The sequence below is a fragment of the Pollachius pollachius genome (assembly GCF_949987615.1).
Source record: "Pollachius pollachius genome assembly, chromosome: 2".
NCBI lineage: Eukaryota > Metazoa > Chordata > Actinopteri > Gadiformes > Gadidae > Pollachius > Pollachius pollachius.
The window spans coordinates 37,637,899-37,664,374 of record NC_136935.1 but is presented as its reverse complement, the minus strand read 5'-3'; the positions used below and the strand labels follow the sequence as shown (position 1 = coordinate 37,664,374).

Below are 26,476 nucleotides of genomic sequence, written 5' to 3'. Positions count from 1 at the left end.
AACCCCCTGATTAAGCTTGAAAACAATCATTCGGACTTCTGAGATACAAACAATCATTCAGTATACACCTTTGAAGGAGGGAGACCCTAACAGGTATGTCTTTTAAAATCGCGTCAGATCTATTGTCTGGTTTCAGTTCTCTCTAATGCAATAACCATGGTTAAGGCAACAGAGAGTCCCTATGAGCAGCCCAGGGCCTCAGTATCCCACCTGACTGTCGGTAGTCATGGCAACTTGCCTTGTCGGTAAGACAAAAAGGGCAATGTGTCAACAAAATACAAAGCAAAACTCATTAGAGGCTAAAACACAGACTTTCCCTCACAGTATTAAAAGTTACATTTTTTTCTTATCATTTACAGTGGGGCAAAAAAGTATTTAGTCAGCCACCAATTGTGCAAGTTCTCCCACTTAAAAAGATGAGAGAGGCCTGTAATTTTCATCATAGGTATACCTCAGCTATGAGAGAAAATGAAAAAAAAAAAATCTAGAAAATCACATTGTCTGATTTTTAAAGAATTTATTTGCAAATTATGGTGGAAAATAAGTATTTGGTCAATAACAAAAGGTCATCTCAATACTTTGTTACATGCCCTTTGTTGGCAATGACAGAGGTCAAACGTTTTCTGTAAGTCTTTACAAGGTTTTCACACACTGCTGCTGGTATTTTGGCCCATTCCTCCATGCAGATCTCCTCTAGAGCAGTGATGTTTTTGGGCCACACAGACTTTCAACTCCCTCCAAAGATTTTCTATGGGGTTGAGATCTGGAGACTGGCTAGGCCACTCCAGGACCTTTAAATGCTTCTTACGAAGCCACTCCTTCGTTGCCCGGGCGGTGTGTTTGGGGTCATTGTCATGCTGAAAGACCCAGCCACGTTTCATCTTCAGTGCCCTTGCTGATGGAAGGAGGTTTTCACTCAAAATCTCACGATACATGGCCCCATTCATTCTTTCCGTCATACGGATCAGACGTCCTGGTCCCTTGGCAGAAAAACAGCCCCAAAGCATGATGTTTCCACCCCCATGCTTCACTGTAGGTATGGTGTTCTTTGGATGCAACTCAGCATTTTTTCTCCTCCAAACACGACGAGTTGAGTTTTTACCAAAAAGTTCTATTTTGGTTTCATCTGACCATATGACATTCTCCCAATCCTGTTCTGGATCATCCAAATGCTCTCTAGCAAACTTCAAACGGGCCCGGACATGCACTGGCTTTAGCAGGGGGACACGTCTGGCACTGCAGGATTTGAGTCCCTGGCGGCGTAGTGTATTAGTGATGGTAGCCTTTGTTACTTTGGTCCCAGCTCTCTGGAGGTCATTCACTAGGTCCCCCCGTGTGGTTCTGGGATTTTTGTTCACCGTTCTTGTGATCATTTTGACCCCACAGGGTGAGATCTTGCGTGGAGCCCCAGATCAAGGGAGATTATCAGTGGTCTTGTATGTATTCCATTTCCTAATAATTGCTCCCACAGTTCATTTCTTCACACCAAGCTGCTTACCTATTGCAGATTCAGACTTCCCAGCCTGGTGCAGGTCTACAATTGTGTTTCTGGTGTCCTTTGACAGCTCTTTGGTCTTGGTCATAGTGGAGTTTGGAGTGTGACTGTTTGAGGTTGTGGACAGGTGTCTTTTATACTGATAAGGAGTTCAAACAGGTGCCATTAATACAGGTAACAAGTGGAGGACAGAGGAGCCTCTTAAAGAAGAAGTTACAGGTCTGTGACAGCCAGAAATCTTGCTGGTTTGTAGGTGACCAAATACTTATTTTCCACCATAATTTGCAAATAAATTCTTAAAAAAATCAGACAATGTGATTTTCTGGATTTTTTTTTTTCATTTTGTCTCTCATAGCTGAGGTTTACCTATGATGAAAATTACAGGCCTCTCTCGTCTTTTTAAGTGGGAGAACTTGCACAATTGGTGGCTGACTAAATACTTTTTTGCCCCACTGTATGTGTATATCTGCCTTTAAGTATCTGCAACATCTCATGAAACATGGAAAGAAGAAAATTTAATTTACCAGTAAACCAAAGCACCACTGCTGAAACAGTGGTATTATACTCAAATATTATGTTCTTCCTGTATACGCAGATCGGTAAATCAATGATGGCTGATGATGGAGATGAGCATTACTGATCACTGGTCACTGACCTATTTTAATGGTCTGTAACCATGGGAACCACTTTAAAAGGGGCCCAGATAAAAGGAGACATGACAACATGTGATTAAATAACAGTGAACTGCCACAGGAAGCGAAATTTAGGTTGGATATCAGTGAGTAAAGGGTTGGACAGCTATTACATTTACATTTACATTTAGGGCATTTAGCAGACGCTTTTATCCAAAGGGACTTACAATAAGTGCATTTGTTACACGAAGTACATTTGTCATAAGAAGTGAAACAATATATCGCTGTCGGTACAGTAAAGATGTTCATAGAACCAAGTGCAAGTATTACAATCGCTAGGCTAACCCATTCCCCGTGTAAAGCAACGATAGCAGCTACTGTAGATGCTACACAATTAGGTACCTTGAATAAGTGCAATGTACAAGTGCCAGGACGTACAACATTCAATGGTTAGTGGCTGTGCATTGGTTTCTATGCAGAGTCGAGGTGAACTCTGAACAGGTGAGCTATCAATTACACACTATAATACATACATACTACTATAGTTCATGTCTTGAATCTGTAACGAATAATCCTTTAATACAGTGTTAAATTCATCCAATAAAGGATGAATGCATACTTTTCATTTCAAGTTTTGCGCAATACACAATAGGTAACTGAATGGCACACACACACAAACCTGTGTGAGGAGTCTGCGCACGTCGTCGTCGGTGTGTGTGGAGTTGAGCTGTCCCAGCAGCAGCTCGGCAGTGAGGAACTGGGACACGTAGCTTGCCACGCGGCTGCCGTCATAGCCGTTGAACACGCCGTACAGGAAACAACCGTCCTCCCCCCTGAAGGGAAGCACCACAACACCCGGCATTACTACTACTGCGGCTTGACCACTACATTACATAAACATACTGCGGTAGGGACATGGTTTTGGATTTAATCGTGAAATTATGTTTAAGTATGGAAAGTATGGGAATGCCACGGCATTTCTCATGCAAGACGTGGCAAAATAAAGTTTTAATTAGCCTAGCTTACGTATATTTAGAAATTTCCAGCCCTTCAACTCTCTTGAGTCTTCACAATTAGGTATTAGGAGTATTGACAATGCAAACATTCCATGATGTAATTTGCTGTGAAAGCCCAATTATCCAAAGCGCTACTTTCTCACCTGAACCGTAGGTGTCCATCTTCGTTGGGGTGGCTTTGAGTGCCTTTACCGTCAGGGCTGTAGACACAGTTGGGAGCCGAGCCCACCCCACACATCTGGCAGAGAGGCAGGTCATCTGTCCAGCTCTGATGCTGTTGCCAAAACGTGTTGCGTTCATACATTTGATTAACAGATGAACATAAAATATTTAATAGTAAGCATTATGCAAATTACCAAACTAAATTGTACGTCAGTACACTAATAAATGTATTCCATCACACATGTTTGTCCCAATCGCATAGCCTGACTGATATTGAATGTGTCGGCCTACCATGTCTGTATATGCTTATTAGTGTAACAGTTACAGATGGTGTTCAACTACTTGTTTACAAATGACAGCCCGCGCTAATACTGATAGTTAAGGTCTATGAAAAAGTTACTTTTCGCTGCAACCTAGAAAGCTGTGCTGTGCTCCCATTGTCTCTTCCTTCCAGATAATATATAATATATCATTTGAGTTAATACTATATTGTGTTTATCAAAATAAAGTTGTGTAAGATGTGATGGTATGAACGTGAGTGCATCTAGTTAATTTAGCGTTGACATTAGCAGCACGTTAAACACAGCTATGAAGACTCGCATTGAGACAACAGTACTGGTAGATGGAGCACATAGAGACCTTTTAATCAAACGTATACTGTTAAGTGAAAGGTATTCGTGAAAGCAATAGCTTAAAAAATAATCTTACGCTCTGCATCAGATTCCTCCGCTGGGCCGCCATCTTGGCTGTTTCATCAAGTGGATTAGGGCGTCACCGCTGCGCAGAAGCTGCGCAGTTAGTGCCAGGTATATAAAGTGCTTCATTATAATAACAAAACGAGTTATTTTATACTCTGATCGACCGAAAAGAATATACATTTTTGCAAAATGTCCGCCAGGTTAGGACTGATGAGGATCTATGTAATAGTTCCTAGATAAGTTAATAGTTAGTAGGTATCTTTTACTGGAATGAAAACTAGACCTATAGCGCCTCCAAGTGGCTGAAAAGTTGTTTAGACAGGCGTGCATTTGTCATCCGATAATTTAAGTAACCATTTTTGGGCAACAATGATACATATATATTTATTGAAAGGACTATAAGGATTTAGTAAAGAAATTGGAAAATATGTTAATAATCTTTATTTGACAATATAATTCTTTATTTAATAAGGTATATTTACATTTTATTTGAATATATCATTTTATTAGTTCTTGAATAGATTTTGAAGTGAATCGAAAATCCACTTAAAACGGACAAGTAAGTTGTTTTGAATTTGTATTCACTTGGACAATTTGCTGCCGCTAAAGGGATCTAAAAACACATATTTACAATCTAATCCATCACGCACGCACGCACACACACGCACGCACGTACACACACGCACACACACAAACACACACACACACACGAAAGATAGAAATTCAGATATTTATTCATATTGTATTGACTTTTATTAGTTCATCTCAGGACATGTACAATATTTTTTTGAAACCTTATGTTACTTAAGTTGACAGAGTAACATCACATATTTCTAAATCTAAATGTATTTATAAAAGCATATATATATATATGTTTTTATAGTCTCACAATTTGGTCTATTTTTTTGTTGCAGTATTTTTTAAAGTCATGTTATTATACCAAAAATAAAAACATCTCCATATCTGACAACATAAAGGAGGCTAACGTGATATCACGCACAAAACACTCAAGACTGTATATCTTATTTTATGTATACCTCTATTTATTTTATTTTTGACATAGCATAATGCCCTAAAAATAAATAAATAAAAAAACTTGATAAGCTGACGTAGAGATTCATTTATATATTTATTTATATACAAAGATACTTTTATTTAGTATATTTTTTGTCAGAGCAATGCTGTCAGAGCAATGTCCTTATGTAATCTGAACGTTGTTTTACTGAGATCAGTTTTCCATTTTCAAAGAATCGGAACAACTGTAACAGCTTGTAAATAACCATTTGACTAGACTCAATGTGATTTGTTGTTAATTGGGATATTCAATCATTGACCACCAGCATAACGGAGTTGGCAGTGCAATATTACAGCTTTTTGCAAGGTGAATTGACGATTTAGGACGAAAATAATAGAAGCTGCTGCTGTAAGGCTCCTTTTGGGTTGGGTAATTGTTTTCCTGTTGTTGTAGATTAATTAAGCTTGGCAGTCACCACGAAGGCCACCGATAGCAAAACCCCCCCGTTGACTATATTTGTTTTAGTAGGGCAATAAACATGACCTCCATCCCCTGAACGGACTAACGCTGTTCATCTCTCAAGCTATCAGTGTTGGAACACTGCCCCAGCCAAGAGGAACGAACAGAAAGGAACAATAGTTGGTGGTTGTTGCACATGGTCTGATGTATTTTTGACCATGCAACTATAGCCTAGTTTCCACTGTTGTCCGAGTTTGTTGGTTGTTGGTCTAAAAGCACCTTAATGTGTCTATGCATATGTAGACTAGCAGAAGCCGGGATAAGGTGATGGGTTGTTTGTCTGTCTGGTGCAGCTCTAAGGAGGTTATTTTCCAACGGTACTTCATGTGCTACACTGTAGCCTATATGTGTTTACTTGCATGTTGTTTGGTTAGCATAAACACTGATAAAGAGAACCAAACAATGCACCTCGGAGAAAAAAAGGCAAACGTGGAGGAGCGACCTGGATCTCATTAAGCGTGTTTTCCTGCATTCAACAACCCCCTTTCAACCCCGTCGTCAAATTGAATATAATCCCATGTACATTTTTTCTAACCCCAACAACTACACGACCAGGGCCAAATCCCAAAAACCTGTGACCCCATGTACCCCCTGACGGTCTCTTTTCAGTAGTCCTGACGCTGATAGCCGTCTCCGCCTTCAAAGCCCGCCTCACCCCTGGCCTGTCCCGGAGCCTCTGGGCTCTCCTGGTCGTCTCCGGGGCTGAAGGAGGAGTAGGGGGCCCCGGATGCGTCCTGGCTGGGGTCCACGTAGTCCTGGGAGAAGAGGGCAGAGTCGGCCCCCAGTTTGTACCTCTGGAAGGCCAGGAACGACTGCACCGCCTTGGGGAGCGGTCCGAGGGCGGAGGGGAGTGGGAGGATAGATAGATAGATAGATAGATAGATAGATAGAGAGAGAGAGAGAGAGAGAGAGAGAGAGAGAGAGAGAGAGAGAGAGAGAGAGAGAGAGAGAGAGAGAGAGAGAGAGAGAGAGAGAGAGAGAGAGAGAGAGAGAGAGAGAGATAGATAGATAGATAGATAGATAGATAGATAGATAGATAGATAGATAGATAGATAGGGGAGAGGAAGGAGGGATGTCGGTGGACGGGTCGATGGAGAAGAATTAGAGGAAGTAAAGCAGGAGAGGGGAGGTCGGGTGAGATGAGGTGATGAGGGGGGAAGGGAGGAGAGGACAATGGGGAGGATGGAGAAATTGGCAGTAGGGAGTGGAAGAAAGAAAGAGAGGGAGGACAGAGCGAGCGAGACACAGAGGACAAACAAGAGAAGCAAGATCAGATTAGTTATTGTCTGGAAAACACAGTGAAGCGTAATGGACGTCAAGATACAAGCCGAAGCAGCGTTAGTATAGAAACACAGACACACAAATAAGAGAGAGAGAGCACAGGATCTCTCTTTTCCTCTGGACCTCCAACAGCATCCCTCCAGAGAATCAGCTCTATAGCCCATGTTGTGGAGATAGCATTGGGTATTTTTCATGCAGAGGTGTGACAAAAACACACACCCTTTTCCTGAACCCTATACACAAACACTTGAACAGTGGAAGGGTGCGTGTGAACTCCAAGGGGGTTGTTATCTATGACAGGCAGAACTGAAGTTATCAGTCTATCAGCTGACGTAGACTAACTTTGGAATCTGTACATACAGACAGAAAGATGGTTGGGGGGTGTTTAGGTCTTCCAATAATGTTGTCTATTCACACTATTTATACCCTTTGTTTCCAAAAGGCTATAAATGGTAAGTCAGCATGTTCATTAAAAAAAATAAAGAATTGATCAAACACAAAGTGGTCTTACCTAATGATTGGTTGTTAAACTAAAAGGGAGAAAGACCTTTAAAATATATATATTTTCTTTCCTTTCCTTTGTTTTTGTTTGGGAAAATATAAATGTTAAATATTAATGATCAGATAATCAAGCGACTGCATTTGAAAAGCAAACCCCTTACAAAGTCATGCCAGCTTAACTAAGTTAACTTTGCCAAAGTTAACTTTGCTAAACTACAGGGGGGGACCGTTTCAGATGCAATTTAGCAGGGCACTTTCACCGTCAATAAAGTCATAAAACATTTATTGGAGAATACATAAAACATTGGTAACTTAATGAAAACAGGTGTACAACCCATCCCCATGGCAACATTACATCCAGGCAGTAATTATTTTGCTCATTCCAGCACACCTACATACAGGCCTCGCTGAAACCACCCAGTAACACAAGCCAACGTCAAATTGGTGGGTTTTCTAAAGCAAAACACAGCCAGGCTCAGGAATAAATCATACTACTACGTCGAAAAGCAGCCGTAGCTTACCCTGTGTCTCTACCTCATGACTCGCATAAAGCAAAATTACCTGCTTGGGATGTATAAAGTAAATCATATCTGATGGTTCTGCATCACTTCTCATAAGAGCCAACTTCTGCAATTTTTGCATTTATGCAACCTACTGAAGTCATCCATCATAAATGAGCTAACATGTCGCAGAGACAAACGGTTTGTCCATGGTGTTGGAGTCTATGAAGAAGTGTAATATGGACTTCAGGCATCATGAAGCTGTTGAGATCTCCTATGAAAGAGTGGATGTTGACTACTCTTAATAGTTTTACAAGTGCAATACCATAGTAATCAGTGCAGCTCAGAGTGTGCGCGCATGTGTGTGTGTGCAAAGGCGCACACTTGAATATGTGTGTGTGTGTTTGTGTGTGTGTGTGTGTAGGCGCCTGTTTGTGTGTTTGTTGCTTGCATGCCTGTGCATGCTTGTGTGTGTGTTAGTAAGGTTTGTACATTTGTGTGCGTATGTGTGCGTGTTTGTGTGTTAGTAGGGGGTGTACATATGTGTTAGATCATAGGGGGGTGTGGCTGGGAGGGGAACAGCTTGTTGTACTCCTCTTCAAACGACACGTTCTTTAATCTCTCCAGCGAAAACAAGGCCTGAGCACCCTGGAAAAAACACAGACACAAACACACGCGCGCCCATGAATTGTAACGCAAATACGCACACGGCGTCCTCTAAAACACACCTAGAAATGCATACATGCACGCTAGGGCTGAAAGGCTGCATGTATTTGTATTGAGCTACCCGCCTACAGGGTCCAGGGTGGAACGCACTGGCGTTCCGCCCTATACGCCATTCCACAAATGGCGTATATGGCAGAATTAAAGTGGGGAAAATATCCACTTAACCTTTAGTGACGCTCACAGAGTCTGAGGTTACTTGGTACACTGTTGGGACACAGAGCGCGTCGCTATAGGTCGGGCGCCGTGTTCTCCATCACGGACAGTTGAAAACACACATTAGCTTTGGACTTTACTGCAAATCTTGAAGCGAGACGCCTCCGCGCTTTCGCCACAGCAGAACAATCGAGAGGCTCCCGCAAGGTGTCCAAACGCGTCTCACGTGAAGACGGTGTGTACATCTTCTGTCTCTTAACCTTAAGGCACCGCAGCCATAGCGAAACTCCTAAGCAGATTTAAGACTCCCTTCTCAGTGATAGATGAACGTGTTTAAGGTGCTTGACCTGCAATACACTTATACTTCCAAGACACATTTTGCCCAGACAGTACAATCTGCCTTATCCAACACCACAAAATGACAAGTCGACATGGAGCCAGCTCAATACAGGTGGTTGTCTGCAGCTACAGAGCTTTTATAACAATTGATGGAGAATCTAAAAGACAAATCAAAAATGTTGATTTTGTAGTAATTACAATTAGGGCATTTAGCAGACGCTTTTATCCAAAGCGACTTACATCGGTTAATATACAGATTGACACACCGACGGCAGAGTCAACCATGCAAGGCGACAGCCAGCTTGTCAGGAACAGTTAGGGTTAAGTGTCTTGCTCAGGGACACATCAACAATCAGCTAGGAGGGGCTGGGGATCGAACTAGCGACCTTTCGGTTACAAGGCAACTGCTCTACCTCCTGAGCTAAGCCGACCCTAGTAAGAGCCTTGACACCACCATACCGTACCAAACTGTGAGTTTTGTGAACACACACACACACACACACACACACACACACACACACACGATCAACTGGCTAACAGAGTGAGCCCCCAGAGCCCCAAGGGAAGTGCAGCACCAGCCCTCCCCAGGGTCTGGGCTCTCTGCCTTGGGGGGAGTTCACCGCTCAGGGGGGGGAGCTTACTAGAATTGCAGCGTTAGCATATTTTTTATTACAGATATAGCCATCTTCCTGTCAGTGGATGGCAAATAACGATCTGGTATACCTAATGGGCTGACGGGCCTGATAATGTTAGCCAGTATGCGTACAGGGCCCGAAGCCACAGCTCAGGGCAAGATCTGGAAGATATTGAAAGTGTGCCCTTTATACGTGTAATGAGTAACTAAAATATAGGCCTAAACTTTGGTTATCTTTGAGAAGACAGTTTTTGTCAGTTTTGGGTAAGACACAAGAGTGTTATGTTTTTCTTTATTTTATTTGTGTGGTTTTCATATCTGTGTTGTGTTTTTTTTACCTTCCAACCTGCTTTAGCTAGTGGCATGGCCCTCGGGGCAACTGCCCTGTGGCTTGATTGTAAGCTTACTTTCTTGCTAGTTACCGGTCTTCAACTAGCGGCCTCGTGCCCCAGGCGACTGCCCTGCTTACCCATGTGAAGATGGAGAAGAAGGCGAAGGTAATGGCAGCGCGGGCCGCGTCACCCCCTTCATTCAGGGGGTTGTCTTCAGACTTGGCTACCTGCCATTGGTTGGCCAGGAAACAGAAGCCGACGAACCACATGAAGGACCAGAAGGCTAAAGGCGGGGGGGGGGGGGGGGGGGGAGAAAGAGAGATGATGAACCAGATGTTTTGGGCAGGCTTTTTTGGAAAAATCGTGTGTGTATATCGCAATATTAAAATGTTAGATTTTTACAGGATGATAATAATCCTGAGTGGATATTGACAATAGAAAAAGTGATAAAACAAAACATGTGTTCAGGTTCTGCTCCAACAATAACATGCATGGATGTCCTGATGTTGGCGTACTTTGAAAGCTTCCAACCGGGCTCGCCACCACTCGACCTGAACTCTGCTCCTTATTCCTTATGCGAGCATTAGCAACAGTGGCTTAGCCCACTCAATCATTGGAAGAGGCAGCCAATTAAAATAGTCAACAGCCATATCTATCTTAGTACATTGGGTTTCTTCTTTGTGCAACTTAAGTTGATTGCAACAATCTTACACTAGCAAAGGATTCCCTCCCCACTACCAGCTCCTTAATAAAATCTAAATGCACCGTGAGTCGCTTTGGATAAAAGCATCTGCCAAAAGACTAAGTAGAAGTAGGAGTAAGAAGACAATTTACTGTCGGCACTGGCAGTGACGCACACTCGCTACGCAGGGGTCTATTTATCGAATTATACCAAAAGCAGGCATGACAGCAGGCATGATAACAAACAAGATGCTAACAATACAATATAGAAAGATTCCCTGTCCCAGTAGTCCACTCTGGCTTGTTTTTGGCTGGTTTACCAAAGCTTAAAAACATCACAGTAAACCATTGGACATGTAATGGCAAACTTTACAACAGTACTAAATAATCACAACAATAGGCTAAGGCCCTTTGAAGTGAATCTAATACCCAGTGTGAAGCTAAAACCCTAACTAAATCTAAATCCCTTATCTCTTTATCCCCTTCCATCATTTTCCAACACCAGGGGTTGCTGAGGTTCCAAAATGCTGACGCTCCCGCATCCCTTTTGTTGTTTTCCCACAGCAAACGTGTCACAACCGTTCTGTATGGGTGGAGCTAGTGATACTACAGACCTACTAGGACCATTTACTAATTGGGGATTTAACAGACGCTTTTATCCAAAGACCACCTATGAGGTCAATAATGAACATGTCTGTCAGGGGCTGGGGGCATCTTGCTCGGGGATTGCAAACATGTAGGCTGCAGACTATGCAGGGGTTTTGAACTGACAATCTTTCTGGGTAGGTCACTGCTCCTCCACTTACCAGACACTCCAGCGTCGGCCAGCACGGCCTTCTTGCGGTCCTTGACACTGCTGATCTGGGGAAAGTAGACATCTAGTGCCAGGAAGCCCAGGCAGCACAGGAAGGCCAGAGAGCCCATGCACACGCCATAGTTGCAGGCGTTGTGGTTGCGGTTGAAGATGCAGAACTCCTCCACCTCGTTGGGTTTGTTGATGTATCCCTCGTTAGCAATGCACCCGAAGATGACGATGGAGAACAGCTAGGGGAGGAAAAGAGAAAATAATTCATATTGAGGATTGTACCTGTGTCCACGCGACATGTGCGCTATTGTGTGTAACTTTGTGTCATTTGACCTCATTTGGCCCAGCCTCTTGCTGATATTACAAGTGTTCAGTGTGTCTGCGTGCGATGTTTGAGTGATATATAGGATATAGTGCTATAAAATGTGACCTTTCACAAGGGCAGGTTGCTCTAACGACTACCGCATGCTCGCTCGTGCGCACGCACACACACACACACACACACACACACACACACACACACACACACACACACACACACACACACACACACACACACACACACACACACACACACACACACACACACACACATACACACACACTCTCTCTCTCTCTCTCTCTCTCCTCTACTATGGGTCATTTCATTTCTCCTCTCTAACTTAATTACTGTTGTAATGTTTTAACACAATAAAACTAAAACTAAAACTGCCCGTAATATCAATGTCCTAGTGAACATATGTGCATCATGCCATTCACGTGCTGGTGGTGGGTATGAATCGCTATGCTGTTTATATACAGGAATTTGAGAGATGTTTAAAATCCCGCACTAACAATATATCAAAGATTGTATCAGCGACTCTAGGCCGAAACATAAATGTTCACATTCATCTAATCTTTACTCACGATCGTCTAGCTGCCCGCCCCATAAGCAGGCCGTCAAAAAAATGTGTTTCTATAAGCAGCCATTGCTCTGAGATTGTACGCAAAGAAAATTGTTACTACCAACCACTCAAAACTAAATTAAATTGTATTCCAACCAATCACCGGCAATGGGTAAATGTGTTGTTGGGTTTTGGGCTGCGATCATGATTTTTTACTGGATGCATGAAACACGGAACGGAGGTGTGGGCTGGCTCTGTTTGTTTGGGATTTTGCTTCAAATACCAACAGTATTGACTCACCCAACATTGCTAATACGACCTTTTACGGTTTAAATAACATTTATAGAAATAGCATAGCCATCCGTCAGCTATTAGTGAGCTCCCTCTTTTTACCAAACTCAAATATAAGCACCTTCAATCAGAAATGTATCATCAACACTCGATAGTTTAGAAGACCGCAATTCCCCTCGTCCAATATTCAAGTCAGGTGACCCAAAGTGTTTGGGAAGGCCTGATGTAATCCATAGTATGTGTGTTGTGTTTATTGTGTGTTTGAATGTTAACACTCGGGTAGATATATATATTAGTATATATATAAGTATATATATTTTAGGGTGCCGGGATGAGAAACAGGAATTTATATTCTGATTAATTCCTGTTGCCATGAACACATGGTACTTCACTTCCTCTCTCCCACACAGACATAATAAAGCACTTTGGTCATAAGCTCTCTTGGTGACAGCTAAAGTGAGAGCTGAAGAATGGCAGAGAGAAAGAGTGAGAGACAAAGTCAGATAGAGAGAGATATGATATAACTACCATGCGTACGGTAAACACAAAAAAGTAAATTAATTAACAAAGAAAAGCCATGATGTGTCAATAGTCAACGATACAATAAGAATCTAAAAATATACAATGAAAAACTAGTGTCTGTAGTGTTCGCCTCCTCGACCATAAACCATGACTAGCTTGATTTATAGCGTCTTATGCACCATCTGATGTCCCCCGGGCTGGCACGCAATGGCACGCTCACAATGGAAGGATTGAACATACACTATGGGTCAGCTGATAAGAGGGTGAGGAAGGAGAGGAAATGAGAAGGGAAGGTAAGCACACAAGGGGAGGTAAGAGCGTTGAGAAGGAAAGATTGAGAATTAGAGAGAAAATTAGAGGAAAGGAGGAAAAATTAGTTTAAATGAGACGAGAGGAAAGAGGAGAAGTGGAATAAGAGGAAAAAAGGAATTAGGATAGGAAATGAGATGCAAGGAAAGAGGCGAGGTGAAAAAAGGATAGAGGAGAGAGGAGGAGATGAGATGTGAGGGAAGAGGAGAGATGGAAAGAGGAAAGAGAAGAGGGAAGGGAAGAGGAAATAAGATGTGAGGGTAGAGGAGAGGTGGAAAGAGGAAAGAGAAGAGGGAAGGGAAGAGGAAATGAGATGTGAGGGTAGAGGAGAGGTGGAAAGAGGAAAGAGTAGAGAGGGAAGGGAAGAGGAAACTAGATGTGAGGGAAGAGGAGAGGTGGAAAGAGGAAAGGGGAGATGAAATGAGACGCAAGCAAAGAGAAATTTTGAAGAGGAAAGAGGAGAGTGGAAAGGGGAGAGGAAAGGAGATGCTAGGAAAGAGGAAAGATTAGAGGGGACTTGAATGCGGAGAGAAGGAACAGAGAGATGAGGATGGAGGAGGCAAGAGAGGAAAGGGCACAGGGGTTACGGACATGGGACTATTTTTAGACAGGGCTAATCATCCCTCCCTCATGTTGTTCTTTCTCTCACTCTAGCTCTCTCCCTTACTCTCTCAATCCCCATTTCCCTCTTTCCCAAGTGAGTGGTGTTGCTTCTCTCTTCACACACACACACACACACACACACACACACACACACACACACACACACACACACACACACACACACACACACACACACACACACACACACACACACACACACACGATACATCGTGTGTGTGAGTGTTACCCCATCCCAAGGTAAAGCAGCGTGCACCTGGGGCGGCTGCAGAAGTGGCTAGTCAGAAGAGGAAGCAGGCAGTCTAAGAATGGTGATGTAGAGAAGTGACTGTAAGAGAAGCCGATGGGGCGTGTCCGTGATTCTCCCTCTTTGCTAATCACTGTGATGATACTCGTGTTAACCTCTCTCTAATTCTTAAATGTCCTGTATTTATTGGTCATTTCCCATCTGGGATTAAATGTTCAGTTTTACCAGCTTGTTGTCTTTGATAAACCGTCTCTGTATTCAGCCAATCCTTCAAGTATCAATCTCAAGGATTTTCATGTGAATAAATGTCTGTTAAGTCACTATCTTCGGAGTGGGGTTACACAATGGGGATTGATTAGAACGCCCACTGAGGAAAGCCTATGCATTTGCAATATTATGAATGGAACGTGCTGGGTGTCGGTAATGACACGGCTTAGAAGTCAAATTACCACTTATCACAAAAGGTGTTGCCATTGGCGATAAGTGGCTGCCTTTTCAATGATAATTCGCTGTAAATTACCAAATTGTTAAATAGTAGTAAAGTATTGGAAGTAGTATTTCAACGCCTTGGCTTGATTCTGGTCTGAGGCGGATCATTTGTGACTGGGAAGTGACATGGGTTGCAGTACGTGAGTTTGAAGTTTTCTCCAAGGAACCTCATTGGTTACGACTCAATAGCCTTGAGGGGGTGCATTGAGGGGGCTCCTTAATTCCATTCCTACTTAACGAGCACCTGTTTGTTCCAGTAAGATTGCTTTAGTGGCTTGACACTAACAAACAATGGAAAACTGGAATGGTGACTAACATTACAAATCTTTGGTTTAAAACACATGGAAATACATCAAGCTCCGTTCACCCGGTGACCTCATTCATTCATCATCGGTACAGGGGCGAGGGAGGCGAAGAATAACAAAGGGTGCAAAAGTATCATGTGATGTGATATCATGTGACATGTGCTCTTGAAACAGCTTAATAACACACACACACACACACACACACACACACACACAGGTTTCGGCCCAGGCATTTAAGTGCTCCTGGAGCCTGCAGACAGAGCATGTGGTAGGCCTGATGAAAGCAGGCATTGTGAAGGGGTCCTGACGAGGGGTCCTGATCTGGTGACTAGAAGAAGAATTTACTAATAACACATGAAAAGCATCAATCTCCAGGAGATGGATGCTTGTGATGACGTGTGTGTGTGCTTGCGTGCATGCGTGTGAATGTATATGTGTATGTGTGTGTTTGTATGTGTGTGTGTTCAGAGAATAAGGGATGATACCAAGTCGAAATACTGGATTCTACAACCACAATGCTACAGACCTTTGATATTTTTGTTTGGGGTGGACGTTTGATTTTGTATTGGCCTGTGTGTAATGATTCACTATGATTCACACTACCCGGGATCAGATATGAAACACATTGACACACAAAGATAGCCTTCTGCAGCAATTAAAGCTAGAAAACTGGATCAACTGAGATTGTAGTAGCTCTAGAGCTGCCCTAAAAACCCATTCCACTATCGGAAAAGCTCCATGACCAGAGCTGTGTTAAAACACATGTCAATCTTAGGAGTTGCATTTGATGCAGAAGGCTTAGAGCCCAGAATGGTTTCTCAACCTGGCTTGAGAAACCATGGCTCTACTGCTTTTTTGACTGCAGTACCTATTTCAAACGCAAGGTGTCCAGGTTACATATTGTACCTTTGAGGCTCTGTTTTGGGGGACATAAATTCTACTTCATTATAATTCCCCACAACAATAACATAATCTGTAACATCTTGAACAACAATCTCCACAGTAACTCAACACCTAAACAAGTACACTTACTACTGTGTAATTTGCATAGGGCTGGATTTGCACACCTGGATCCTCTTACAACATCTGTAAGCAAATTCGAAACAGGAGGGCGCCCCGCCCGTCTGGTGTTGAATACATGTTCCTATAGGCTGACACAGCAGCAGCACGCGGCACGACAATACCCCGTGTGCTCAAACAATGCACACGGAAAAGCCAATGCAGCTCTTCTTCCCAACATGAAGACCTCCTGGGACAGTCAGGAGAACAAGAGCTAATAGAGCTCAGAGTCCACTGGTTTACTATGGGGAGCATACATTCACATATGCTTGTATATTCCACCTGGTGGTGATGTCTGACAATACGGTAGGTATACCCTAGCATGGTGGGGTGGTGGCCCCACTGGGAAACGAATCCCCCACCCTTGCAGTGTTTATGCCATGCTCCAGTAGTTGAGCTAGACAGGGAATCAAACTTCTAACGCTGGCAGTGTTAATGTCATGCTCTACCAGTTGATCTAGACGGGGAATTAAACCCCTCACCCTGGCAGAGTGAAAGACCTGCTCTAAAGTTCCCCAAACAAGCTCAAGAGCTGTCCTCTAAACATTGGGTGACCAGACCTGTTTTCAGGAGACAGTCTTATAAACGTCTTAATTGTCCTTATTGGGGTGTGTGCGTGCCTGCGTGCGTGCGTGTGTGCATGCATGCGTGCGTGCGTGCGTGCATGCGCACGTGCGTCTCTGGCTGCAGTAACATGCTCGTCTGGTTTGAGGAGATTTGATTGTGGCTGTCGCCATGGCAGCAGCAGCAGCAGCAGCTGGGATAAAGGCTACCATTGGTGGGCGTCAATTGTATATCTATCTAGGTTTTTGTGTGTGATGTGATATACAAGTTAAATGAGGAGTGGACAGTGATTATCCCTCTATTGATATATCTCCATCCTTCTCTCTAATTCTCTTCTCTATGCCTCTTCCTTTACCCTCTCTTTCAGCAAAGATTGCTTCATTGGCTGAAATCTTCCTTTTTTAATTTAGTTTGGCATATAGTCATGTGACCAGACATTTTCGTTCTCCCGTTTTGAGGTCAAAGCCCTGTGTTGTGTGTTGTGTACACATCAAGAGCGTTCATGATGTGTACCAACGTACCATGCTCAACGCATGCCTGGACCTAAAATAGCTCTGCAATCCTCCTGGCATGAATTGTAGCACATAGGCAATAAAAATGGGATCCATGTGTGTGGTTTGAGATCACTATATACACATTGATTAGCTCTCTCTTCCATGACCAACATGCCTTTATTATGTCTTTACTTTCTCGTTTCTTCCCCCCATCCACTGATCTATCAACCGACCCAACTAGAAGTTTCTTTTATCATGTGATGTCATGTGACCACATGACCAGGGCAGGAATGCACTAAGCCATCTAATACAGCTACAACATATTCTCATGGTAAAACGATAGACTTTATGTATTTCACCAATCCACACTCTCTGCCATGCTGTAGGATAGTGTGCTTGTAATTGTTCCCTTCTTGTGGAATTAAACACACTTGTGTTGGGTGTCCAATAGAGCTGTTCTATTTTACTTCATCACAAAAGATTGAACTGGGTTTCGTCTGGTAAATCCCAAAGAATTATTAAAATACAATAATAAGAGTCTGCAAAAAAGGCATACAAACAATGTAACTCAATTTTCCTAATAGTGCTAGCAGAATAGGTACAGATATGTAAACAACGTCTCAATTTGGTGCGTGCACTAGGCCTACACCTATACCTCGCCTCTCTATTTAAATAAAGCAATATACAGGCAAGTGTCAAATTCTTAGAGAAAAAAGACGAGGATATTGATATTATTTACAAATGTTCCTCGATGTCCTTAACCCAACGGTTAGTGTTGTGTGGGGGGAGGGGGGGGGGGGGGTACTCAATATCATGAGATAAGCTCCACATTTCAGGTGAGTGCACTTACCCACGACACGATGCGGAGGACGGTGTGCGGCTGCTGGAAGAAGGTGACGGGGTCGAACGCCCCTCCGGCCTTGCCCGCTCCGTATGCCTGCATGCCCTCCATAGCGGCGCTGGCTCTATTGGCTTCGCCTCTCTCCGGAGAGCCGTTGCTTCAAAGGTGAAGGGGTGTGGGGTGTGTGTCTCGTCTCTTCGCGACGCAGACTGAAAGAGACCAATCGCGAGGATTCGCTATCGGTGTAGATGGTGGTGGTGAGGATCCGTGTCCTTGGTGCACCACACCTTACCGCTACGCCACTTTATGAAGCTTTTGAAATTAAATCGATGCCTACGCGCAGCGCTACACTATGCTGGGATGCAGTGTAGCTGTGATATGGTTGTGATGGGATGTGTGTGTGTGTGTGTGTGTGTCTCTCTCTCTCGCTCTCTCTCGCTCTCTCTCCCCTTCCGAGTCTAATCAGGGATAAGGACTGAAAGAGGAGGGGGGAGCACGGGTGCGCTTTGAACGGTGATACGTTAGGGAGCGCTTCTCTGCATCACTTGCATGTGTATTCTATAATATTTTGAATTTTCAAGTATATAATTTGAGGATGTGGGCGGCCCATACATAAATCCTTGAATGAAAAGAGATCTACGTTTGAGCTACTATTGGATTGGAACAATAAGAATCAAACAATGAACGGATTTGCAGAAAGATAAGTTTCACAATAACACATCAAAGGAAAGAAAAATGTTGCCTGATAACCATGTTGTGTGTTGTGTACGTGTAGTTAATCATCTAGTATCGCTGAATTAAGAAAGTGTAGAAATTATCTTGCATACCTCAGGTTATTGTGATAGTATTATTTGTTTGGACAATCTTTACGCCCACTAGCGTCGACGCAAGTATATCACTCATACGTCATCTGCGTCGTCTGTAATTACGTTGTCACACGTAGCCAATGGCAGCAGTGCTCTGACGTATGTGCTCGCTGGGGGACCAGTGAGATTGTGTTACGAGTGGTTGCTAGGAAACGCGTCGTGTCCATGTTGCCGAGGCACACGGAAGACCTCGAAGCCCGTAAAAAGCATCGGTAGAACTTCGTAATTGTAGCGGTTGCGAAGTCGTCGGTAGAGATGGTGAAGCTAAGGGCGAGGTGCCTGCTTCTAGGTAGGTTGCGTTGCAGGCTCTATGCGCAAAGCTGCGCAAATGGTGCCCCTTATCGGACTCTTATAGACTGAACTCACCGATTGGAAATAGTATAGCCTTTGAAACGATATTGTTATTGTTATTGAATGGGCTAGCTACAACATCAAAGGGTACACGAGGACCTTCATACTACCTTATGATTCAAGATCACTAAATACTACGATAACTCAACCTGCAATCATTTATCTTGGACTAGATTGTGACTGTGCTATGTGTTTGTGTGCAGGCGACGCGGCGGTGGGTAAAAGTGCCCTATCCCAGATGTTCAGCAGCGATGGGGCACACTTCCACAAGAACTACAGTATGGTGAGAGAGCCAGGGTTATGTTGGATAATATAAATGTTATCTGGCACGACATCATTACCTCTACACTCCGAAACAATGATATGCCAAATCAAATATAGGTTAAAGGTCTGTCATTCATTTCCATTATTTGTACTGCTAGGACATTAATGCAATCCAAGGCTTTTCAAAATAGGTATTGGTAAGACATCTTGCCTTGTAGATAGGCATACCTCAGGTTAGACTACAGACGTTGTGGATCAAACCCAGTTTACCCAGGTTTTTTTTTTTTACTAATCACTATCCTGCCTCGAAAGGAGAACACAAGAATACATAGAAAAGAAACGTCAAAATCAAAGTTTGAATGAGAAGAGGTACTGAGCAGACTTGGTAGGGTCCAGGTCCTAGATGAGTTTCTTGAACCTGTTCACAGTGTTTGTGAAAGCTAGTGTCCACTATATATCACATGTTGGATTTGTTTGATTTGAAGATAATCGCAACGGATTGCGATCATCTTCCTATGTTGGATGATCAGGTGGGGGGATTAGGTTGTGATGACTCCTCGTCACCACTAGCAGGCAGTGTTTTGTTAAGAGTAAGAGTAGGTTTTCTGCACAAGCTAGTCTCTACCTTAGATTAATGTGTGTGTGTGTGTGTGTGTGTGTGTGTGTGTGTGTGTGTGTGTGTGTGTGTGTGTGTGTGTGTGTGTGTGTGTGTGTGCACCTACATAATTATGCATGCAAACATGTGCACCACTTGCTGAGTCAGCTGTATTGGGCATTTTAGTGTCACATCAACATCAATAATTAAATCGCCCGGCTTCTAAAAGACCACTAGCACAGGTAAACGTCCCCTCTCTCACACACTTCACCGTTTTTATGCATGCATAGACACACTTCCTCCACATTATGGTGTTTTCCTGAGCTCCACAGGCTTATGGCCACCACCCGTTAAGTTCTACTCTCCCAAGGGTATAGCAGGCAACTCTGTAGAGCTCCACACACATCAAACTGACCCACTGGGGCACCAGTGGGTCACCATGGCTGTTATTGTACGCCGGTATCAAAGAAAATACAGATATTGTACATTTCGATGCGTGGCGCAAAGGATCATGGGACTGCTTCAGTGTGTCAAAAGTGTGTAACTAAAGTTTAACTTTCTTTAACTTAAGCAAAATGATGCGTTATGTGGGGCACGTCCGGCCGTCAACATTGAGTTTCCACTGGAAGGCTCAGGATGAGGTTCACTTCCTAGTTGCAAGCGCTTCTTTGGACAGCGTTGTAAACTCCTCCAGGCAGCACACAGAGGCTGCAGCTCGTTAGCTGGTGTTTTAACCCTGTCCGGTTGGACCTCAACGTGAAACCACCGCTGACGTCTCCTGTGTTCTTAGGGCAGACAGACCTTCCTGTCCATCGGCTGCTGATATGCGCTCATTGATATTCCACAGACAGGCCTCATGTATCTCTACCCATCTTAAGACCAGGCCTACCCAGGACCGCAGTGTGTTTGTTTGTATGTGGATGCGGTTGTGTGCGTGTGCGTGGGCATGTGTCTGTTGTGAATCCCTGTGCAATAAAAGCTCTGCAGTCGCATCGCTGGTGTTGGTGGTCTTACTTTGTTGGCTGATCAGTTGAGATCAAAGCGGCACTCGTTGTTCATTGGCTGTGGGAAGACACACACTCTCAGGAAGCCGCGGCGGGCGTTTAAAATCTCATTCCACACCCTTTGGGTTTAAAGCAAATAATTAAATTATAGGGTTATGGGTGAATATTTCCTATGATGGAATACTACCGTGTTATCTGAACATCTGCTTGCTTGCATGGGTGTAAAAAACAGGCAACTGGTGTGCCTTTCTACTGCCAGACACTCCAACGCTCACCCTATCTGGTGGGATCTGGGGTTGGGGTGTAGCACAGCGTTTGTGAAGCTGTACTCCCCAGCTAGCTTCGGAACAAGGAGGAATGATGTATAGACTGATGATGTAGCCACTAGTAATGCGGTCAATGAAGCTGCTTCAAGCTAGCCAAGCTGCTAATTCCCTCTGCCTGAGTCTAGTCACAGCGATACATCAGCCTAGTGTCGGAGCTAACCAACTGTGGAGGTTTTATGCGACGGCCAGTGTTCTCCACTCCTCCACATAAATCAGAAAAGCCTCTTTCCGAATCTGTGCGCCATCGTCTTCTCTTTGCTTTCTTCCCTTCTTTCCCCTCTTCTTGTCTCTCTCCTCTTCCCTCTCTCTCTTTAATCTGAATATATTGTTTATATATTATCATATGTATAGTCTTCTACTACAAATGAATGCTTTTGCATGTGATATATTCCCATGATAATAAAAGGGATCGATTGATATGTAGGGACATCCTTTCTATAAGTATAACCACATAGTATTTATGCTGTAGCTTAGGATTGTTTTGTGTATTTAGCCCATACGGTATATAGCCATATAGACAGTTGTATAGACAGTCTGTATACAATGAACCTCCCTAGTGTTGACTAATAAATAAACAAGATGATGATGATGTTGGCACCCATGGCACGAACAGCGGTGGGTTTTATTTATGGCCAATGAGATGAATAATAACAGCGAAAGTTCTTGCCAAGTTAACGTAGAGAATTCATAACGGCTCAATGTTTTATTTCTTTCTTCTCTCACCTCCCCTTGGTTTAATTAGACGACAGGAGTGGAGCTGCACACTAAGTGTGTCAACATCTCCGAGACCACAGACAGCGTGGTAAGCCTCGAACAACACTACGCCAAACCAACCCCATCTAGACTCCCAGTGTGTTGTATGTGTCCTTTCTCTTCAGAGTTGGTATGCTACTCGAAAAAAACAGTATTTCCTTTGGGATCAATTAGGTATCTATCCATGTGCTGATCTGTTGTGTTTCCTAAACCAGATGACTATGAATTTGTGCAATGTAATCGTCTCTCTCTTTCTAGGAGCTGTATATTATAGATTCTGCTGGGAAGGAAATATTCCAGGACTTCTGTGAGAAGATGGTATGTGCCCTGTCTCCCTACGCTGTTATAACAGAATAAGACATGCTTGAGTGTAACCCAAACAAGGCAGTGATGCGTCGATCAGCTGGTGAGCCAGCCCCGTCCCAATTAGTCCTTCAACCAAAATGTGTTCAAAGTTAGGATACAAACACTAAGGCATGTTAAAGTCTTGAAAAAGAAGGCAGTCTTTAATCCAACATAATATATGCAGAGCAATATGAAAAGAGAGGCTCACAGAGGCTCTCAGCCAACATAGGCCACAAAACTACTACCAACAAACTAACTAACCAACTAACTAGCTGCAATACAATAACATAACAATAACTAAGCTAACTCAGTGACAAGGCAGGTAAGGTCTCCAGCAAAAAGCGAGGGAAACTGATAACAAGGAGTGACAAAGCGTTAAAGACTTAAATGCATAAGTGGACACAATTACATAATCAACACAGGTATAAAAACAACCAAGAACTAGAGATGTCGCCGCATGTGCATTTTCTGAAGCAAATGTTGTGGTTGCATGAGCCAACTGGTCGTAATATTCTTTGAGCATGCTAACATGCTAATGCTAGCACTAAGCATAGCCCCCCCCACCCCACCTTACGCACTTATTGTAGGTTGTATGTCCTGGCAGTTAATGTACGCACTTATTGTAAGTTGTACATCCTTGCACTTAAAAATAGTACTTAGCATGGTGCGTCATCTTATCCTAGCTAGCTTTGTTGTATACGGTGGAAGGGGTTAACCTAGCAACTTTCAGTGCTTGGCAATTGGTTCTACGAACATCCTTACTGTACCGACAGTGATATATTGTTTCTCTTTCTTCTGACAAATGTACTTATTGTAAGTCGCTTTGGATAAAAGCGTCTGCTAAATGCCCTACATTTAAATGTAAATGTAGCAAAGCTATTGAGCAAGCACGCCAAGTTTCAAGTCCCTGGGCCACTTTGAAGCAGATTTGGGAATGATTGAATAATGGGGCTGATCGTTTTTGTTTGATGGTGAGTTATAGAGCCCCCTGTCTGCCCCTCCAGCTGTACTTTATTTTTTGGAGACCTGCTTACGCGCCGTTTTCCAACTTTGACACCTCTGAGTTGTTCACCTTAGGAATGGTGGAAGTCAGCGTTTTTTCACCATTGACTTACGTTATAAAAAAATAGCTTTGTAAACAGATGCTAAGTAGTAATTTTCTATTGAAACTTTGGCGTCATTATTTTAGCAATCGACTTGTTAATGATTGAATAATAGTTGCTCATTAAAATAATAGTATTTGCCCATAAGTCGGCCACAAATCTGGCATTTTAAACAGAATTTTTTTTTAAAAAACACCAGGTATGATATTTCCGAGGTACAGAAAATATATCGAGACGGACCACATGGGTTCTTGAGGCAAAAGGATTCAGCATGTCAAATAAGACCTGGACACCAAGGTTCAGAAATGTACATAAAACGGGGCGCGGGGTGCGGCCGTTTAGGTTTGACTGAGTTATGGAGTCATATCCCCCTGTGGTCACATGCTACCAAACCTTTTGAGGCCTCCTTACTTTCGGTTTAAATATGTCTATTTCATTTGACAACTCTGATGTCTTCACGCTGTGGTTGATTATAGGCTTTTTGCAACTGATGAACTTTAAATATTATAATTATAATTATCAAATATAACTTATATATGCCTGACTTTGGTGGTTTGGTGTTAATCCCTCAAAACTGAAGGAATTAGGAGGAAGAATACTCAAAGGATGAATAATAACAATCCCAAAAGGGTGGCTTGCTTTGCAACCTTAATTAGAGAATAACTGAGGACACCTGGTGGAAAAAAACTCAAACTACACCTCGACAAAAGGGCACTAACAGTTCAAAATGTGAATTTATAATTCATAAATAAAGTTTCAGGGTTCAACAGTTCAGTGTAGGTAACCCAACAACTAGGGCATTATGTAGTGTAGGGTTAGCCGACATAGGGTAAGAATTTAGCCAACCAACTAATTCACTTCTCCTACACCAGTGTTTCTCCACCAGCTAAATGTAAATAATAAAAAAAATGTTCATAGAAATGCATTTTTGGTGGACAAAGGGGTACCTGAGTTGAACTGAAATGTACGTATCTAGCTCTGGCCCTTCTATGTGCTGTCCGCCCATAACCTCCCCCTACTCCCTGCTGCAGTGGGGTCAGCCGTCGGTGGTGTGTGTGCTGTTCGACCTCACCAGCCAGCAGTCCTTTGACAGCTGCTCCCAGTGGATGGAGCGGGTGCGGGCCCACTGCAGGGGGATGCAGGTCCCAGGTGGGGGGGATGTCCACCCTGGAGCCATCACACACACATAGACGTTGAATACTAAAAACCCATACATATGGACGAACATAAACAAACAAACATGAACCCACACACACACGCACACACAGAAAAAAAAGACAAATGGATACACAGACACACCCATACACATAAAGACAGGCAGGCAAACATTGTTGGCAGCAGAATGCTGTTTTCATTAACTACGTGTGTGTGTGTGTGTGTGTGTGTGTGTCTTTGTGCATTTTTGTGGATGCATGCTGTGTGTGTGATGCAGGCGTCCTGATTGGTAACAAGTCTGACCTATCGGAACGTAGGGAGGTCCAGACGACCGTTGCCCAGGAGTGGGCTCAGAGCCAGGGCTTGGATTACCACGAGACCTCCGCGGTGAGCCATGCACGCACGCACCCACGCACACACACAATCATGCGCGGATAAAGAAGTCTATGGAAATTCTAACAACTATAATTTGAATCATATGTTTGACTGTGTGTGTGTGTGTGTGTGTGTGTGTGCGTGCAGAAGGATATGGAGAACTGTGAGGCTCCGTTCCACAGCGTTGCCCGGGCGTTCCACGCTCTCTACCAGGAACGCAGAGAGACCATCCGCCACCTCCACATACCGCCATAGCCTTCCGAGCAGACCTCTCCCCTCTGAGCCACCTTTGTAACCCTTTGGCCTGATTGTTTCACATTGTTTTACCACTGGTCACATTTATTGAATTGATGTAATATTTTTATATAAATAAATGGTATGAATACATCCCCCCTTTGTCAAGTCTATTCTATATTCCCCTGTCCATTGTGTGTTCAAAACGGCATCAAATGAAGCAGAGGATCAGAGCAATATAATTTAAGTGTGTGCGTGTGTTTGTGTCTATCTGTTTAGGTGTGCCCATGGGTAGGTATCTGTGTGTGTATATCTGTGTCAGTTTGTGTGTCTACGCCTGCGTAAGTGTGTGTGTGTCTACTTTGGGAACCATGCCACAGGGAATCCAATATACACAGACTCATCCCATGAAGAGCCATGCATAAATCAGTTTTATTAAGATATCATTATACCTTAACCGGCACAAAAGAGTGCTTTTAATGCTGGAAATACCATACCTGCACACACAAACACACAATGTGGGATTCAAACTAACAACCCTTCAATGGCAATTTCTTGTTTTGGTTGTATTTTTGTGAAAATGTTTGTCGTTTTATTCATTGCTATGATACCTTTAATACAGTATCTTTATAGTTTAGTCCTTTGACTCAGCTTTGATTTACTTTAACTTTTGGAAGGTAACTGCATTAGGTCTGAATCAGCTTCCAATCAATGGTTTGCTGAGAACCAGAAAGTCTGCTCACTATTGCCATTCTCCTTGTTCTTCCTGTCCTTGCGTGCCCTCTGCCTTCCTTTCTTTCCTGTGTCAAACATTGCCATTCCCCATCTGTTACTCCTGTGTTCATTCCTAATTAAATGTCTTCTCTTCACACTGTGTCTCTGCGTGTCCATCTCCAGCAGCAAGCAATGTTTGATCTCTCTTCAGCAACCAACTGAGAAATAAAAATATGAAAAGTAAAATACTGTTTGAGTGTTCTGCTCTTAGCCCTT

General features: G+C 43.2%; 3 protein-coding genes across 4 annotated transcripts in view; 1 reads left to right on the top strand and 2 right to left on the bottom strand.

Annotated features, from left to right (window-relative positions):
* Positions 1-4,052, bottom strand: part of tab1 (TGF-beta activated kinase 1/MAP3K7 binding protein 1) — an 18,701-nt gene extending 14,649 nt beyond the window's left edge. Inside the window, exons 1-3 of the mRNA XM_079758821.1 lie at positions 4,014-4,052; positions 3,287-3,417; positions 2,807-2,960 (exon numbers count right to left, since the gene is read on the bottom strand). Coding sequence (XP_079614947.1) covers positions 2,807-2,960; positions 3,287-3,417; positions 4,014-4,046 — 318 coding nt within the window. The 5' untranslated portion in view covers positions 4,047-4,052. The remainder of the gene's footprint in view (positions 1-2,806; positions 2,961-3,286; positions 3,418-4,013) is intronic.
* A 2,090-nt stretch (positions 4,053-6,142) lies between these two features.
* syngr1b (synaptogyrin 1b) lies at positions 6,143-18,441 on the bottom strand (the record flags this gene model as incomplete). Of its 2 annotated transcripts, none has more annotated exons than XM_079729929.1 (4): positions 18,125-18,441; positions 11,491-11,728; positions 10,141-10,286; positions 6,143-6,358 (listed from the first exon to the last, which is right to left on the bottom strand). In XM_079729929.1, the coding sequence occupies exons 1-4, from the start codon at positions 18,224-18,226 to the stop codon at positions 6,143-6,145; spliced, it is 702 nt and encodes a 233-aa protein (XP_079586055.1). In that variant the 5' UTR covers positions 18,227-18,441. The 2 variants fall into 2 exon arrangements, with proteins under 2 accessions (XP_079586055.1, XP_079586056.1); XM_079729930.1 differs by lacking the exon at positions 6,143-6,358 and adding an exon at positions 8,110-8,467.
* A 701-nt stretch (positions 18,442-19,142) lies between these two features.
* Positions 19,143-25,573, top strand: ift27 (intraflagellar transport 27 homolog (Chlamydomonas)). The gene is made up of 7 exons (XM_079759026.1): positions 19,143-19,270; positions 19,536-19,615; positions 22,264-22,323; positions 22,533-22,592; positions 24,754-24,871; positions 25,155-25,264; positions 25,400-25,573. The coding sequence occupies exons 1-7, from the start codon at positions 19,237-19,239 to the stop codon at positions 25,505-25,507; spliced, it is 570 nt and encodes a 189-aa protein (XP_079615152.1). The 5' UTR covers positions 19,143-19,236; the 3' UTR covers positions 25,508-25,573.
* The last annotated feature ends 903 nt before the right edge of the window (positions 25,574-26,476 follow it).